The 19,726-nt window shown below is 45.6% G+C and overlaps 1 protein-coding gene across 1 annotated transcript in view; it reads right to left on the bottom strand.

The window, feature by feature from the left end:
- The window catches only part of EIF4E1B (eukaryotic translation initiation factor 4E family member 1B), a gene marked incomplete at its 5' end in the record, with an annotated part of 44,649 nt that extends 25,602 nt beyond the window's left edge, over positions 1-19,047 (bottom strand). Inside the window, one exon of the mRNA XM_068273667.1 lies at positions 18,982-19,047. Within this exon, the coding sequence (XP_068129768.1) occupies positions 18,982-19,047 (66 nt within the window). The remainder of the gene's footprint in view (positions 1-18,981) is intronic.
- Positions 19,048-19,726: the final 679 nt, after the last annotated feature.

The following is a 19,726-nucleotide window of genomic DNA, read 5'->3' as shown; positions in this document are numbered from 1 at the left end:
AGGGGTGACCTACCCCTACTTTCCTGATCTACAGAGAGCGACATCTTAATCCTGAGTGAGGACAGGTCTAATCTCCTCACCTGCATCTACAGTGGTTGCCTAAGAGGTAACCCATGTTTGTGAGTATATTCATCTCACACTTACATTTATCCACGGTTTCCAATACATACTACACTATATTGGGCTCTCGGTGTCTCCTATTTACCATACAATTCTTGATAAAATTGGTCTGAAATGTCCCATCTCAAAAAATTTGGAAAAAATGGGAAATTCGATCAGATTTCTCAATTGAACAAAAGCTTTCGATTTTTTTTCAGTACAACCGATCGTATTTATCGAATTGGTGTAAAATTGGATGTTTTAATTGTATGGTGTGTGGCCACCTTTAGGCTACTTACACACTAAGACGTTGCGTTTTAGGGGACGTTATGGTCGCATAACGTGCCCCTAACGCAACGCATGGTGGTGCGGGAGAGGACGTTAGAGTGAGCCGCGTTAGGCGGCTCTATCCGCATAAGGTCTTCCAGAGTGGCGCTGATTGGCTGGCGGGACCACGTGATGCGGAGCGAGACACTCCGCATCACGTGGTCCCGCCGGCCAATCAGCGGCCACCAGTGCAGTGCATATTAAGTAGCCATGTGCGCGGCTGCTGTAGCGGTATCTCCCCGCCTCTCCGCCCCCTACTGAGCATGTGCAAACAGTCTAACGCGGCTAAGGCCGCATATAACGCACAGCATGCTGCACTTTCAGTACAACGTGCAGCATTACATGTAACGCAACGTGGGCACTGTGAACAGCCCACTTGTGTTACATTGCTGTGCGTTGGGGGAGCGTTACAGGCTGCACTAACGTGCACCTGTAACGTCCCACTGTGAAAGCAGCATTAGGGTCCTTTTACACTTAATCAGTTGCTGTCAGTTCAAAGTAATGTTAATGTTTTCCTATAGCTCGGTTCACACCATACGCGTTTTAACTGAAAGCTTTTTCACAATGCATTGCTATGGAAAAAACGCGTACCAACGCATATTAACGCATACCAACGCATTAAGTGTAAAAGAATCCTTAGGCCCCTTTTACACTTAATCAGTTGCTTTCAGTTATTACTGGAAGAAAACTGATTTTCAAAGTAATGTCCATGTTTTTCTACGGCTCAGTTCCCACTATGGCTATCATTCATAAAGCATTTCCGCATGCGGAAATGCTAAAAACAGCTGACTTTACCGACCACTCGGCAAAGTCAGCATTCATAAAGGCTCTTTCCGCATGAAAAAATGACACTAACGAGCAGAGTGATAAATCACCGCCTTGTGCGGTGATTATCGGAACAAATGTAGCAAAATGTTCATTCATGAAGAACACCGCAAGCGGTGTCAGGTCGGGAAGTCCCGCTCCCTCTGATGTGGCGATACCAATGCAAGTGAATGGAGACACACAGACCTCCCAGGCAGCTGCAGCAGAGCGGAACACGGAGAAATGTATCAACTCTGCAGCTTCCGTGTCTCCACCTGCCTACCGCCTGCCTATCGCCAGCCTAGTTCGGGGAATCTCCGCAGTGCTTCCGCACATGGATACTTTTTTATGAATGCCCACCCAGAAGTCTAAAACACCGCCAGCGGTGTTTTCCCGCACTGATTCCCCTTACCGACAGCCTCTTTATGAATGATAGCCAATATGCTTTTTAATGGAAAGCTTTTTCACAATGCGCTCTTATGGAAAAAACGCACACTCAGGGCTGGTGCACACTGAGCGGGTTTTTTTGCGTTTTTACAGCCGCTTGCGGCTGCGGATACGCTTGGTCAATGTATCTCAATGGGGTGGTTCACACCAGAGAGGGAGGCGTTTTGCTGAAACGCATACTCCCGGGGTGAGGCTTTTTGTTGGATTGCGGAGGGGTTTCTGCCTCCAATGTAAAGTATAGGAAAAACGCAAACCGCTCTAAAAAACGTCAGTTTAGAGAGGTTTTGCAGGCGTGTTTGTTACAGAAGCTGTTTAGTAACAGCTTTACTGTAACAATATATGACATCTAAAACACCAAAAACGCTTCCCAAAACCGCAAAATGCTAGCTGAAACGCTACAGAAAAATAAGAAAAAGCGTTTCAAAATCTCCTTGCATTTTGCGGATCTGCTACCGGGTTTTGGTGTGCATCGGGCCTCACAGGGGCTTCGTCTATGTGAAATATCACACAAGCTGAGGTCCCCTGTGACATTATCAGTAGCAGCCTCTGTTTTGTTTTTTATCTCCTCCACCAGTCTGCCGGATTCTGTCCTGGCAATATGAAAGGAAGGGAGGGGTTCCTCCAATAAATGTAAAATATTTTATATTTGTTGTCATGCAGCTGAAAAAAGGCTGCTATTTATTATTGTAAGTTAAAAAATAGATTTTATTTCTGAAATCTTGTATTTTTAATTTGGGTCTACTTTAAAAGAAAATAAATCTAGCAGCCTCCATATAACTCTTCAGGTTCACTTTAAAGTGGATTCGTATTGCAAAAAGGGTGTGTACATCAAACACCAAGTGGACCCTTATATACCTGGCTTTGCAGATGAGGCCTAATTAGCTTATTCATGAGACACTACTCAAGCAAATCTGCATTCGTTTTCGCATGCCAGGATATGCAGGGTTTTGCCAACTAACTCACCTCAAAATTTTTGCCCTACGGGGGAATAGTTTGCGCAGCATTTAGCACTTATCCAGGATCGCCACTGAACTCTTGCACATGACAGAAGAAAAACATAGAGAAATGCACCCTGTATGTATTTTGAGAGTTTAGCCTGTTTAATTCCCCCTCATTTGTGTCGAATTACAAGTTGATTGTGATTGTAATTTGACCTCTCCCTTGTGTCACATGACTGCCATGGCAGATAAAGCAGATAAGCTCATTTGAAAGTACAGGATGTTAATAATATGTCTGGTTCCATGAATCAGGAAGTAGAAACAGTGCAGATATATTGCAGGATTTGTTTCAACTGTAACAAATAAATGTGTTTTGTTTAACGGTTATTATGCTGAGTTTAGGTCCGCTTTAAATACAATATCTGAAGATAAAGTGTCTATGGCTGTCACATGCCCCCTAGTGGGCAAACTGCTTAATGCCTCCCAATCTATTTCAACGCACAGACAATCCAATATTGTGGATTCAATGGATGCGCTGAAACCGTTGGAACTCGGCAAACAGGCAAGCCAGAAGGGGACGTGTGAAAACACAAACGCTTTACTACACAACATTTCAGTTACCAGGCTGCCACCACATCTTTTATCTGGGAAAAGGGAAACCCACTCTGACTATTGTATACCTGCGAATAAAATCATTAAAAACACTCTGGTCTGACTAAAAACAATACAATACTTCAGGTAGTGGATCTTCAGAAAGGCTAGGATTCTTTCTGTAATACTAAAGCAAGTATGTACCGGAAAAAAATGACCTTTAGTCTTTTATTGTAAATGCAATATAAATAATTACCGTAATATATACAGAAAATTATTAAAAGTAACAATTATAGAGACAGGTAAATTGAGAGGGTCAAAACCAAAGAAAATTAATACTTAAAGCTTTAAAAGAGTTATGTCCTTTGTGTGGAAATCCAAGAAAGTTCCTTTGTTTCAGAATTCAGGAAGCCAGCCTCACGCTCCTCTGCTAGCTTCAGTGGTGTTCCAAATGCAGGACCCTTTGCTGAAATTGCTGAGTTTCTTTTATACAGACCTGCTCTGAGGACAGAACCCAGGCTACAGCCCCTGCCCTTTAGATGAATCTGCTCCTTACATTTGAGGGAACTTAAATTCCAAATATATGACATTTCTATTTCTCAGACCACGTTCATTGCACACAAATAATAATAGGAAATTCACTATCCCCAAAGAATATGGCACACATTAATACCAGACAAGAATAGTATGTGGCATTCCCAGGTCGCTGGTTATGCCAGCTTCATAAATGAAATGTGAAGATACTTGGCCGGACCTTAGCAATCAAATGATATAATTTTCATATAGATAATACATGCAGTATCTTTTAAAATGGCACAAATCATACAATACAGTTATTTTAAATCTGCCCATAGTGGCCCCGCTGTGCCTGGTCTCCTGTTGGATATGTAAATAAGGAGAAAAGCGCTTCACCATTAAAAAAGGTGCTATCTGCACTCAATGAGTTGGTGCTTCTCCTTCAATTTATTATAAAACCAGTTCATGCTGAAGGTAGCGCATGCACAACCCTATGAGATGGGCACTAAAAGTTTACACAGTCCTTCACACAGTTCAGGTCTGCCAACAGTGCTATGCAGTCTTCGCTAGTCCTTGCCAAATCTTCCTACTACCTCCACCAACACCCTGTGAGCTGACACTCACCGGATCCAAAGACCTCCACTCAGGTCTATTTGCGCCTTGGGTCACTTCGGGCCGTCCCCCACCACACCAAACGACTTGTCACCACCACTTCGCCTTCCCTGCTTGCTGTTGTGGTGGGGGACGGCCCGAAGAATCCCAAGGCGCAAACAGACCTGAGTGGAGGTCTTTGGATCCAGTGAGTGTCAGCTCACAGGGTGTTGGTGGAGGTAGTAGGAAGATTTGGCAAGGACTAGTGAAGACTGCATAGCACTGTTGGCCGACCTGAACTGTGTGAAGGACTTGTGAACTTTTAGTGCCCATCTGATAGGGTTGTGCATGCGCTTCGTGTTGGAGATGTGCTCAGACTCCCTCTGCTATGAAAGGGACCATTTGGTCCTGTTGCTGAGTTCACACCTAGCTGATAGTGGCCTGCTGAAGGAAGATTCTTTTGTTCCCGGTAATTAACCACTTGCCGACCAGGGGAGTTATCAGTGATCGGTGCTGCGTGGGCTCTACAGCCCGAAGCACCGATCAGGAGTGCAGCAGGGCGATCAGACTACCCCCCTTTTTTCCCCACTAGGGGGATGTCCTGCTGGGGGGGTCTGATCGCCGCCGGCTGCATTTGCTTAGCGGGGGGGGGCTCTTCAAAGCCCCCCTCCGCAGTGTTCTCCGCCGTCTAGCCCGCTCCCTCCCTCTACCTCCCCCTGTGAGCTGCGCAGGACGGATTTCCGTCCTGCGCATTGAAGGATAGGCTTCAGCCTATCATATGCCGGCGATCCCCGGCCAATCAGAGGCCGGGGATCGCCGATCTGCATTACGGCGCTGCTGCGCAGCAGCGCCGTATGATGTAAACAGCGGGGATTTCTTCCCCGCCTGTTTACATTTTGCCGGTGAGCCGCGATCGGCGGCTCTCCGGCTGTTCACGGAGACACCCTCCGTGAACTGACATGGAAAGTTTCCATGGTAACCCGCAGACGACCAGTTTACGCCAATCGGCGTAAGCTGGTCGTCAAGAGGTTAAAGAAAAATATTGTAATCCCCAGAACAGCAGCTGTATCCAGCTGGAATAGACCAGACCCCAGGTTTTGCCTTCTGCTGTTCCCAGACATGCAATCTGGATTGTACCATGAATAACAATCAGAAATTGTGTTTCTTGGGTGGAGCTGCACGCCAGGAGATGGTAGAAATCGACCTTGGAGGCCTGGCAAGTAAGTTAAACTTTATTTTTAAAGAATACAAAAGAAGAAAATGCAAAACGGACGCGCTATACAATGGTCACCAGTCGATTGTACGTCGCTTCTAATCACCATAACAATCGTGCTAGCAAAAACATTTTGTTTCCTACAGCAATTGGCAATTTGTAGTGGACTTCAGGCCTAAAGGCTGGTTCACATTAAGAGCACTTTTCTAAGCTAATGTAATGCTATGTGTGATATTTTTTTAAAAATCACACACACAGCATTACATTAGCAAGAGCTATTCAAGTTGCTGACAAAAGCACAGAAGTGTGAACCAGTCCTTAAAGCCTACATACTTCAGAATGCTGTCACCTGGCAAGGATGAGGACACAAACCTTCTGAAGACAGTTTGTGTCTGAGGAAGTACAGACCTGTTGCTATCCTGGAGTTTAGCAACGTATTCTGTCGATATGGAGGTGAGGGTAGCAGCACAATTTGTGGCACATATCTGAGGGGGTGGAGTGAGGGAGATAATAATGCCATCAGGCTGCATTGCAGTTAGATGACCCGGTATGCCAGTTCTCTTGCCAATGTAGCTGGGCCACTGTACACACACAGGGCTGTCCTGCCCATGACGCAGGGTTACACTGCTTTCTCAGGTGACGGAGGTGTGGGGGCATGGCACCTGGCAGAAACAGGAAGAGAAGAGTGCACCTGGCCTGCCACCGCCTGCCTTACTCTCGCCCGTCTAGCAGCACGGCGACACGGACATGGCACCCCCGCATATGTGTCGCCGCGACCCCAGCTCTGTTTCCCTCCTTGCTTGACAGATTTCGTCCTATTACAGCAGGGCTACAAGAAAATGGCCGTTGCCATTTACATTTGTGGACATCAGTGGCCATTTTGTTGTAGCCCTGCTGTAATAGACGGAGCGGAGGATGCGATCTGACAAGCAGGGAGGGAAACAGAGCTGGGGGCGCTATGCTCCAGTGATTGGTAGGTCGCACGGGGAGGGGGGGTGCATCCTCACAAGTTTGCCTCAGGTGGCAAGGAGTGTAGAGCCGGTGTTGTGTCTGATTACGCTGCCTGTGGATTTGCGCTGCCCCGCATGCGCAGTAGGAGACTGTGTGGCCACATTTCCTATAGAATGATGCTGCTGGAGGTAAAGAACTAAATATCTCCGCTCCCACACCTCTTACACTCCCCAAATTTTCAGGGTAGGGAGGGGACCCCCCGAACGACCTCTATGCCAAATTGCAGCCCCCGAGACCCGCTGGTTCCCGAGATAGATTTCTCTATCCTAAATTTGGGGAGTGTAAGAGGTGTGGGAGCGGAGATATTTCGTATTTTATCTCCAGCAGCATCATTAACTTCATACTGAGCATGCGTGCTATTCAGTGTGGAAGGGAGCTTCCGGGCAGCGCAATCAGACATTACACCGGCCCTGCACATGCACTAGATCTGTTGACTTTATCGGCAGAGCCGCTGAGTTTAGTCTACAGTGTGTACGAAGCTCAAGTTTTGCTGAGATGACAAAATGGCAATACAGAAAAGGTTATCTTTAAGTGTGTGCTACTTACTTTATGCAGGGGAGGAAACAATGGGAAATTGTTTACAAATGCATAAATGGAATTTTGATGTTCCTAGTATACACTGGTCATCATAAAATCTAAGTACATGCTCTGGTTTGGTGGTACAAAAATAGATCCAGACAGGGCCGGGCCGAGGCAGAGGCTGGAGAGGCTCCAGCCTCAGGGCGCAGTGTAGGAGGGGGCGCAGAATTTATTCAGCTGTCATTCCTAATTGTGTTTGAAGCAGAAAGAAATAAGAAAAGGGGATACATTGCAGTGATTGTAAGCCATATAACTAGATATTAAGGTGTTGGGGAGGTTGTGGGCCCTGTGGCGCCTCTTAGTCTAATAGCAATCAGTGTGTGATGGCTCGGGTGGCAGGGATGGGGGGGCGCACTTTGGTGTCTCAGCCTTGGGTGCTGGAGGACCTTGTCCCGGCTCTGGATCCAGACACATCAGAAAACATGCACCAGTGCAATTCATTGTACATTCACTGTATTTAGATGGTGCATGCAGACATAAAAGGGAAAATTGAAGCATCACAAATGCGTCTGGAAACAAAAAGAAACCACAATCGTTTGTGGGCATCCCAAGCCTCTAATAATGCCAGGAAATGCCTGCACACTTTGTTGCACATCAAACTTAAATAGCATTTGGTCTGTACTGTATGTTTCCCTAGGATGTATTGTAAAGATTTTTTTCTGTCACTTTATTGCTAGACTTGGAATGATTTGTAATCCAGATGTACTGCCTAGAAACATGATGAAGAATGTAAAAAGCCTATTATCTCAACAGCAACAGGAATTGTGCAAAACCACCTTGATTTATGTTTGTACAAGTATTTTCCTCCTGCATTGTATACCAGACAAAAAAGCAGAAATGGAGCCAGTGTCTCTGTGTATATAATGACAGAGAGACACTGATACTGGGCTGGTTTTAACACATCAGATAGCCACTCTAGGGGATGTATTACTGCTTTCTTCTGTAAAAACCACTAGTAGGAATGACTATGGCAGATTCCGATGGTTGTTGACTCTATTTCTGGGTTTACGCCATACAATTTTCTGTTAGATTTACCTGCCAGATAGATAAAGTTCAACATGTTGGAAATGTATCTATCTTACGATCTATCTGCCCAGCAATTAGGCATTGTTCTACTCAGCAGGAGATAAACAGAAGACAATGCACCAGAGATAATGACCATTCTCTACAGAAAATAATCTAATTATGCATTCTAACAGAAAATGTAACAGAAAAATCTAACAGAAGAATCTAACAGAAAATTGTATGGTGTAAACTAGGGATGGGACGACGAATCCGGCGAATCCACAAATCCCTCGAATATTGGGAAATATTCGAGATTTGTGAATTCGAATCCCGACGCCATTTACCGCTATTTGAATCCGCCAAATCCCGACGCTGCATCACTCTGCCTGTTCAGTAAGCCAGCACTAATTCAGTAGGAGACCTTTGGCAAGTCTCCCTTACACTGCTACTGCCAATAGAGCGCGCCCTAGTGGCTGCTGCTCTGCTCTGGCGCTTTGAGTCCGCAAGGAGAAAAGCGCAATATAAATGTTATTTGTCTTGTCTTGTTAGTATCAACTTACCTATCCAGAGCGGAGCGCAGAGCGCCAGACCTCTCGCTGACTTCCTGGTTCCCCCTAGTGACGGCTTTTACAATGACGTCATCAGTAAAAGCCGGTCCGGCCACTAGGGGGAACATAGAAGTAACAAAAAGGTCTGGCGCTCTGCGCTCCACGGGAAAGGTGAGTAGATACTTATTTATGCAGGGGGGGGTGAGCGGAGGAGGCACGAGGGACGGAGGAGGCCGTGGGTGGTTGGGGGGGGGGGGGGGCTACCTACCTAAAGGCCCCTATACATGCCCACCTACCTACCTACACTTAAGGCCCTATACCGTGCTACCTATACTGAAGGTCCCTTTAACTACCTACCTAAAGGCCCCTATACCTACCTATTTAAAGGCCCCTCTACCTACTTACCTAAAGGCCCCTATACCTACCTACCTACCTAAAGGCCCCTATACCTACCTATACTTAAGGCCCTATACCCTGCTATCTATACTGAAGGTCCCTTTACCAACCTACCTAAAGGCCCCTATACCTACCTACCTACCTACATACCTACCTACACTTAAGGCCCTATATCCTGCTACCTATACTGAAGGTTCCTTAACCTACTTTCCTACCTAAAGGCCCCTATACTTACCTACCTACCTAAAGGCCCCTATACCTACCTACATACCTACCTATACTTAAAGCCCTATACCCTGCTACTTATACTGAAGGTCCCTTTACCTACCTACCTAAAGTCCCCTATACCTTGCTACTCATACTGAAGGCACACGCACCTTGCTACCAATACTGAAGGCCCCTATACCCTGCTACCTATATTGAAGGCCCATATACCCTGCTACCTATACTGAAGGCCCATATACCCTGCTACCTGTACTAAAGACCCATATACCTTGCTACCTATACTGAAAGCTACCAATATTGAAGGCACCCATACCTAGCTAGCTATACTGAAGGCACCTTTACCTCACTACCTATACTGTGGGTACCTATGCCTGGGTACCTATACTGCGGGAAACTATACCACGGATCGCACAATTCTTATGTGCAGGATTTGTTAGATTTGGGATTCGAAAGGTTCGAGATATTCGAGAACCTTTTTTAGATTCTGATCCAGATTCGGATTCGAAGAAATTGTGGATTCGTCCCATCCCTAGTGTAAACCCAGCATAAGAAAGGAAAGGCTATGTGTCAACTTCTGAACTTTTGCCCTTTAAGATGTTAATTACATGCTGGTTACAATGGAATGTGACATATTATATTACCTGAAGTACTGGGATGCCTGCCTTTACACACATGAACTTTAAAGTGTACCTGAAAAAAAAAGTGCCCCAAAGGGGTACTTACCTCCAGAGCCAAATCATCCACAAGGTGATTCTAGACAGCTGCCTAGGGCCTGGAGAGAGTCTAGGGACCCCTAGCCCCCACCAATTTAACTACAAAAGCCAGGTGGCCATCAGCAGTGGGCAAAAAGTGCTATCTTGCCTACAGCCCCATTTCAGAGGCTTACACTCCCCTCCCAGTTCCCTTCCACTTCGCTGTGCTGGGATCTCTTCAACAAGACCTTTTCAAGAAGAGCTTGATGAAGAGTATGTGTGGCTGTGCTCCCATTTTTAAACCAGCACTGTAGCACAGAGCCAATTGAGCTCAGCTTTTTCCAGTTAGCGTGATCGGGCTCTGTGCTACTGGACATGCGCAAGGCATCCTGCATCTGTGCAGTACAGCCATGCTCATTCACGGACGAGAGTGCAGCTGCAACCCTCCCAGTGCTGGATTGGTAATTGGGATGAGGACATGAGAAGCCTCTGGAGCAGTGGTCCTCAAACTAAGACCCGTGGGCCGAATGTGGCCCCCTGAGGCTTTTTTACCGGCCCCACACAAAGAAATTGTATCACTTATAGATGCGGTCAGCTACATCTTTAAATATTAGTGGTCCGCATATAGAATAGCAGTGCTGGCACCACCCATCCACATGGAAGCTAGGGATGCTCCCCACATTCCGCGGAATTCCGTTTTCCGCGATTCCGGTCGAAAATTGGCGATTCCGTTGTGTCGCATTGGAACGGAATTGCTATAGCGTTGGCGACGGAATTCCGGAATTGCTATGCGTAATTCCGTCAGAATGCGGATTTTTTTTAAGCCAATCACAAGGAAGACCTTAGAAGAAGCTTAAAGTGAAAACAAGATTTCTGCATGAAAACGGTAATTTCAGCACCAATTAGAGGCTTAACAAAAACCAACAACAGAATTTCTGCATGAAAATCGGAATTATTTCAGCACCAATTGTAATGACCGCCGTGGAACCACCTCTAGGTCCCAAAGCCTACACGACAACTCCTGCTGCTCAAAAAACAAATTATAATGACCACCGTGGAACCACCTCTAGGTCCCATGGCTTACGCGACAACTCTGGTTGCAAAAAAAAAAAAAATGACCGGTGGAACAGCCACTAGGTCCCATGGCCTAAGATTTATCAAAAACGAGGTTTCAATTGAGATTACTAACATTGTTCGGTCGGAACGCGGAATTACACAAAATTCCGATGGAATGTAATGGTTACGGAATTTAGCGCTCACGGAATTCCGCGAAATCGGAAATTGCACTTTCCGATCATCAAAGCAGTAATTCGCTGTCCACTGCAGATTGTCCACTGCAGACACTGCTGTCCACTGCAGATTGTCACCTGGGTATGCTTCACTGTCTGGCCTGCAAAGACTTCTACATCATTTTATTTATACTCCAGCCCCCAGAGGCTGAAGTACGTTGACCTGGCCCTCGACCCAAAACGTTTGGGGACCCCTGCACTGGAGGATGCAGAGTTTTCTCTCTACTTAGGTGAGTATCTAACCTTTGCTTAGTTCAAAATTACAGGCTTACTTTGAGAGCAGAATCTCATTCTTAATTCACAGGGTATAATATAGAATAAGCCAACCCTATGCATCTCTAACATCTTCAACTCTTCTGAGAAGGCTTTTCACAAGGTCCATAAAGACATGGATAAGCTAGTTTGGTGTGGGGGAACCTGACAGGCCTGCATAGAGGCTTAACCTCAGCTCGATAGAACACCTCTGGGATGAATTAAAGTAGAGACTGTGAGCCAAAGTATTGAAATTTGTCTTATCAAATTGCCCCCACAGACTTTCACATTAAAGGCCAAGCACCTACTGAAGCAACTATTTCATTTAACATGCACTTGAAATGGAAGCAGGAAATGTGGGCGCCCAGTGATTAATGGAAGATTTGGGTGCTTCATAGGCGCTATTGGAAATATTGGCTATTTGGAGTCCAAAGCAGAAATGTGGGTGCTAGATAATTAGGGTTTTGAAAATTAGAATGTTATAGGTTTTTAAATTTTTAAAGTTTTGTATTTACAAATTATTTTTGAAAATTATCATTTTGAAATGTATAATTTTGAACAATATAAGGTTAGGAAGGGGGGTTTTAGGATTAGGTATCAGGTAGTGAGTAGAGATGGCCCGAACGGTTCCCGGCAAACTTCCGGGGTTCGCGATCGGGGAGAACCGTGAACTTTTCCGGAAGTTCGGTTCGCCCCCAAAGTGCATCATGAGGGTCAACTTTTACCCTCTACATCACAGTCAGCAGGCAAATTGTAGCCAATCAGGGTACACTCCCTCCTGGAGCCACTCCCCCCCTTATAAAAGGCAGAAAACGTCAGGCTTTTCACTCACTCGTGTGCCTGCATTAGTGAGAGAAGGGAAAGCTGCTGCAGACTCCCATAGGGAAAGCTTAGTTAGGCTCCTGTAGGCTTCTTAGCTTGCTCCTTGCTGATTCTTATTGCTAAAAAAGCACCCCTCAACAGCTCTTTTTAGAGCTAATCTTGTTCTTGTGATCTATTTTTTTGTGTTGCCCACTGACACTTGTGTTGCATAGACAGGGGTAACAGGGGTGCCTCTAGCCATGTTGTCACTCCAGGCGAGAAAATCCGTGGCGCCCCCCACAGCCATGGTGCCCTTCCATGAAAATAATTGTAATGCGGCAACATTTCACCAGGAAATAATCATAATCCGGCAGCTTTTCATCAGAAAATTCCCAATGCGGGCAGTGTTTCACCAGAAAATACACTGGTTATAATGTAAGGCTGCAGAAGTGAGCTTACGTGCTGTGGGCCAGTGAATTGATGCGGCGTCTATTTGACGCAGCAAGCCTGTTCACCACCTGGAGACACAAAGGGGACAGAAGGAGGCACATGGGGACAAAGGAAGGCGCAGGGGACAGAGGTGGCACATGGGGACTGAAGAGGCACATGGAGACAGAAGGAGACACAAAGGGATACAGAAGGAGGCACAGGAGGAGGCAGAGAGGGACTGAAGGAGGAACAGGGGGGCAGAGGTAGCACAAGGGGACAAATAAAGGCAAAGGGGACAGAAGGAGGCAAAAAGGCCACAGAAGGAGGCAGAGATGTCACAAATGAGGAAAGAAGGATGCACAAGGCACAGAGGTGTCAGCTGCCTGCAACTTACGCTAAGTAGATTCAGCAGAAGCAAGTAATAGAGCAGCTACAGGGGTGTGGCTTAATCTTGGGTGGGGCTTAATTTGGGGGCGGGGCTTAATTATGCAACATGGCACCCCCCAGGACCAATGGCACTCCAGGCAATGGGTCCTGTCAGAAAGGACCTTCAGCGCAGCTGAAGGCATTGTCACTGAGAAGAGAAGTCGCCTAAGTCACAAAAGTGTTCAGTACCTCACCTTTATACCTACACCCACGATAATAAGGTTGTTGCTTCATTGTGGACAGACCAAATTTGATCAGCTGGACAGTCACTGTTCTGTCATTCAGCTACCTCAGCCCGGCGACCATATGGGCTGGAAAGCTGCCATCACCTGCACTGTCGTCATGGTGTGCACCAGTCCAGCACGGCCATCACTACACAAACAGCTGTTTGCAGTCACTGCATACCTGTCACTGCATCTGTGACTGCACATTGTATTATACCTGGCAGTCAATGCATACCTTTCACTTGAATGGATGGCAGACTTACCCTCCATAACAGATTCTCGTTACAGGTAATAAAGTCGATCAATGTCATATACAGCAAGGCCTCGAAAGTCCTCCTGTATTGTTATTTTTGGTCACTACCTCGGGACGTGCACGCCATGCCTGCTGCCTTCCTTGGATGTGTGGTGGTGGTAGCCGTTTCTTAGGCTCCCACTCCAGACCGGAATCGAACCAGGATTCCCCAGCCATTACCCGTGGTCACCATGCTACTGAGAAAGTATCATTGAAAGTTTCACACAGTTGAATGAATGGCAGACTTGCCCTCCATAACACATTCTCGTTAAAGTGGAGTCATCTCTGGCACACAGCGCTGGGTCAAGGGTCCATCTGACCACAGATGCCTGGTCTGCAAAGCACGGTCAGGGCAGGTACATTACTTATATAGCATGGGTCTCAGGCTCCCGCTGTGGACCGGAATCGAACCCTGATTACCCTGATTGGCCATTACCCGTGGTCACAATGGCAGACTTGCCCGCCATAGCAGATTCTCGTTAAAGGATTTAAAGTTAATTCATCTCATATACAGCAGGGCCTCGAAAGTCCTCCTGTATTGTTATTTTTGGTCACTACCTTGAGACGGGCATGCCATGCCTGCTGCCTTTTTTGGATATGTGGTGGTAGCCGTTTCTCAGGCTCCAATTGCGGACCGGAATCGAACTCGGATTCCCCGGCCATTACCCGTGGTCACAATGGCAGACTTGCCCTCCATAACAGATTCTCGTTGCAGGTACTGAACAGCAAGTAGAAAATGTAATAAAAAAAAAAATAGATGCAAGCTTTAACAATGGTAGAGAAAGAACCATCAAAAGTTGATAAGGCAGTCAGACATTACCTGATATCACTGAGGAAGAGCAATCTCGCCATGGTGCGCACCAGTCCAGCACGGCCATCCCAACACAAACAGCTGTTTGCGGTGCGTTACACAGTGAGTTTGGTGTGTCAGTGTGAAGCAGTACTCAAATTACACTCCCTGATTGATGTATACACATGCAAGATGTTTTAAAGCACTTTAGGCCTGCAATTTAGCATTCAATGTGATTTCTGCCCTTAAAACACTGCTTTGCGTCAAATCCAGATTTTTCCCCAGGACTTTTGGCGTCTATTCCACTCCGCCATGCCCCCCTTCAGGTGTTAGACCCCTTGAAACATCTTTTCCATCACTTTTGTGGCCAGCATAAGTGTTTCTAGTTTTCAAAGTTCGCCTCCCCATTTGTAACGATCGGTGTAACACAGAGAGGATCTGATTACCGGTGATCTGCAGTATCACCGAGAATACAGATATATACCCGATTATTGATGATCTGCAGTATCACCGATAATCAGATATATCTCTAACCTCTGGACACCTGAGTAATGAGAGTGTTTGGTGTAACAGGAATACTTTGAGTAATGCACCTGAGGAGCAGGTGCCCAACAGTAAGGAGTACTGTACAGAAACACGTTCCTTCCGCAAGCTTGAGCCTCTCCCGAGGGAGGGGTCAGACTAAGAGGAGGAAGGACAGGATGTGAGTGACACCAAGGAAGGATGTCACTCGCAGGTCTGTGAGCTATATCTAAACTGAGGAGATAGCTCTCGAGGTTGGACAAGCCGGGTCGGCAACAGACAGACAGTTCAGGGACAGAGACAGGAGACAGATGCGGAATCCTAAGACAGGCAGAGTTCAGTAACAGAGAATCAGATATATCGAAGTACCTAATCAGAGATCAGAAGAGTAGTCAGGAAAGCAGAAGGTCATAACAAATAATCAACAATGCCTAGTCTTGGGTGTGAACTCCGTGATCATCAACACCCTGGAACTAGTCTGATATATAACAGAGTGATAATACAGTTCCCTAGTCTTGGGTGTGAGTTCCTTGATCATCAACACCCTGGAACTAGTCTGAAGTATAACAGAATGGTAATACAGTTCCCTAATCTTGGGTGTGAGTTCCTTGCTCATCAACACCCTGGAACTAGTCTGATGTATAACAGAATGGTAATAAAGTTCCCTAATCTTGGGTGTGAGTTCCTTGATCATCAACACCCTGGAACTAGTCTGAAGTATAACACAGAAAATATCACAGATACTGACAAGGTCTGAGTGTTACCACGTAGTGATCGCAACACCAGACACCAGAGAAATGACCAGCACCCAGTATATATACACCAGCGCTCTCCAGCACCTCCCCTAAGTGCTGAACCAATGAAACCTGATAGAATTGTCAGCTGATCGGCTGGATCAGCTGACACCCTTCTGACTGTTATAAAGGCTCTGCCTCTCAGCGCGCGAGCGCGTCATTCTGAACCTGTGTGGACTATCAGTCCCAGCCACACCAGACATGTGTTGTAATGTATTTGTTGGTTTGAACGCGGAGCCGACCGCACCGCTGTCAGAGCATGCGGCAGTTCCTCCGCGTTCGGCCATACTTCTGGTGGCAAGCTCATGCGTGCAAACCTCCGTGTCGGACGCGGAATCTGCCGCCAAGTTCACTGGGCATGCGGCGGTTTCTCCGCGCTCCGTCAGGCTTGTGGATGCAGGCCCATGCGCGCAAACAGTAACGTTGAACGCGGAATCAGCCGCCTTACTCTGAATACTTGCGGTGGCTTTTCCGCGTTTTCTCACACCATTGAAGTCTATTGCAGTTCGCGGAAGTTCGCGCAAACCAAACTTTTTGCGGAAGTTCGCGAACCCGGATCGCGAACCGAAAATTGGAGGTTCGGGCCATCTCTAATCCTAGACCTAGATGAATCGAAAAGGAGGTAACCCCCCTTTGATCCAGTTGTCTTATAGTGCCTGGGGTTAATGAAGACACTCCGCCCATGTTTCACACCTGAGAACCCAATCGTGCCTGGTCAGTCTGTCTCAGGGCCCACCCGGTCATGCCCTTTTTGCCCTAGCTGTGCTTTAGCTCTCAGGTTACTTTCCCTTCACTTGCAGTGTAAAGGATTTGTAAACCTTGTATGCTGTTGTATGAGTCTGAGTACTAGTCTTGATCTGTTGTCACAGATTGTAAATAGGACCAATTTGCATAACCTTTTGTAGCTCCAGCTCCTGCTGTGGTTCCATTAGTGTCTCCTGTGCATGGTTTGGTTGCCTTCTCACAGCAAAACACTGCTCCTCCAATACTGTCCCCTAGGCTGGTTATTCCTTTGGTGTCTGGACTACTCATCTCCATTCAACAAAACCTCTTACATTTGTTCTGTAGCCTTTGCCACACAGAGAACACACATTTAGAGCCACTTGCAGAATTTTATGTATCTTCAGCTTCAGTTCCCCTCCAGCTGGTTAATTGAAACTACATAAGGAAGCTAAAGCAAGCCCCAGCTGTCTGGTCTACACATACATTTATATATATTAGTTCCTGATGCCAGGCTCTAGCGCTGTATTGTAAATCTGTTCCGATCATCTGTTCTCAACTATAACTTGTTACCCAATTATCTCTTGTCTGCTGCTAGCTTTGACCCACACATCTTCAGTTAACCCTTTAGGTAGCCATACATCTAGTCAGTGGCGTACCTAGGGAAATTGACACCCGGTGCTTATTATTTATAGACAACCCGCCCAACACAACCAATTGATGGGAGGGTAGACGGGTTGGGGCGTAGAGCGTGTTGCCGCAAATCTGGGGGGATATTTGAGGAAAAGGAGTTATTAGGATGTAGAAGGAGCTAACCGTTATGAAACTCTGTAATCTGAGGACAGTAGGTGACATGACTATGTATTCTGTAAAGTGCTGCAGAAGATGTCAATGCTATATAATTAAATGATAGGATGAAGCCAGCAGCGGACATGGCCAGGTAATGGCACACTGAACAATAGGGGGGACAGTGTTGGGTGTTTTATTCAGCAATCAGGCATGGCCAAAGCAGCAGCGATTTTCATCTGATTCGATAATTATTGAATCAGATAGTCGATCGCCCGCCAAGTCGCCAGATGTATGGGTGCCTTTTGTCTGATGCATGCCCTGAATGTACCCTTGCAACAATTATTCTCCAGCCTGATTTATATGTTCTCTAATTCCTGTAGCCATTAGTTGTTGTCTGGTCTATGCCACCCATGTGGGTGGGTCCAGCTCCTTACCTTATTGCTACACCTGTCTTCATAACATGTCTTAACAATGATACACAATTTTTCCCATTTAGAACTTACCCAGTCTGTTGAGTTAGCTTTCAAAGCAAAAGAGCTATTTTACTGGGTTCTCAGTTTATGTAGTTGCAAGTGGGACACAACTAAATCAAATTTTGTATATACAGTAGAATCTCTTTATAGTAAACTTCAAGGTTTTTTTTTACTGTAGGTTTACTGTATCAGAATGGGTCATATATTGTATATTAATACAGGCACATGATCAGGAGTCAGGACCTGGGAACTGAGTTTATTATAGCCCGAGGTTTACTATGTCAGAGTTCACTATAATGAGATTCTACTGCATTAAACAATGATAATGTATATAGGCTTTTTTCTAGAAAATACCTGCTGTTTTGAAAGATGGAATAAAAACTGCATAATGTAGTCTTTTTGGGTCAATGTGTTAAATGAATAACACATAAATGGAATATACATAAACTGAGTACTCTGTACAAATATTTCATGGCCAAAATAAAATCCAAAAAGTTACTGTGGAGTTTACCCTCCCTCTAGCCTTTCACAATTCAAAGAAAAAAGTTGGCACGAGTTATATTGTCCATGGGGCCGCCAATAAGTCTTTGTTTTCATTACTTTGTAATCACTTCAACTGCTTCCGTACCGTGTTACTTGACATCTATATCCTGCAGGTGGCTGCGTGGCTCTGACAGGACATAGATTTCAACTAGCCTGCCGCGCATTCCCTCTGCTACTGCCGATCTGGCCGATCTGCACCTGCTGCAGTTCACTTGCTTTGCCATCTATATGATGGCAGAGCTCTGTGAGCTGGTCAGGAGGAGGCGCTTTCATTGGCTCCAGGTTGTATGATCACTGTGAGCCAATCACATTGGCTCACATTGATGGACAGGATCAGTAGCCAATGAAAGGGGTTCCTGACTGGCATACAGAGCTCTGCCGTCATAGCAATGGTAGGGAGAGGGTCCTGCGGCGATGGGAGAATGGCGAGAGCGGCAGGTATGTACGCCGATTTATCGGGAAGCGGCATTGTGGTACCAGCAGTCTCTGGTTCTTAAGGGGCCAGAGAATGCTGGTTCGCAAGGGATTAACCTCCCTGGCATTATGATTATTTCTGGATTTTTAGGTTCTAAAAGCAGTGTAATTTTTCACAAGCTTTTAGACCCTAAAAATCATACAGCTAGATAGATATGCAGCAGCTCTACAAATTACTCACCTCCCCTGGATCAAGCTTGGGGTGACGGCTTTGAGCTGCGGATCTCCATCCCGAGTCTGACACCCAATTTGGTTTAGTTGGGGTTTTTTATCTTAAAGAGACAATGAAGCGAAAAAATATATATGATATAATGAATTGGTTGTGTACTATGAATAATTACTAGAAGATTAGCAACAAAGAAAATATTCTAATATTTTTATTTTCAGGTATATAGTGTTTTTTCTAACATTGCATCATTCTATAATATGTGCAGATTGCACAACACTCAGCATTCAAAATGATTCTTTCAGAGCAGTCTGTGAACTAATGACCTCTCCTCTGGCAGAGAAAAAGTAAAAAATTAACTAACAGTTGAGATAATAAAAGTCAGATAACAGCCCTCTCCATGACTTTGAAAGTCGTAGAGCTTAATGGCTTTTTTGTATAGAGATAACAACTGGAGTTTCTTAAATCTTCCTGTACTGGAAACAATTAGACTGATGTATCTGATCTTAATGTTTTATTTCTTAGCTGTACTACACATACAAATCATAATATCATAATTCTTTTTTCGCTTCTGTGTCTCTTTAACTGCACATACCAAGTTTATTTGAAAATACAAACGTAGTAGGCAGGTACAAAAGATGTACAAAAAAAGGTAGCACTAGAGGGAATGTGCTGCTTAATTTGGTAATTTCAAATAGACCAGATATTGTATCAAAAGTGCAGGTACAAGAACACTTGGGGAATAGTGATCACAACATGA

Source organism: Hyperolius riggenbachi, chromosome 3, assembly GCF_040937935.1.
Source record: "Hyperolius riggenbachi isolate aHypRig1 chromosome 3, aHypRig1.pri, whole genome shotgun sequence".
Classification (NCBI taxonomy): domain Eukaryota; kingdom Metazoa; phylum Chordata; class Amphibia; order Anura; family Hyperoliidae; genus Hyperolius; species Hyperolius riggenbachi.
The sequence above is the reverse complement of the archived record's forward strand: the minus strand, read 5'-3'. Positions and strand labels throughout refer to the sequence as shown.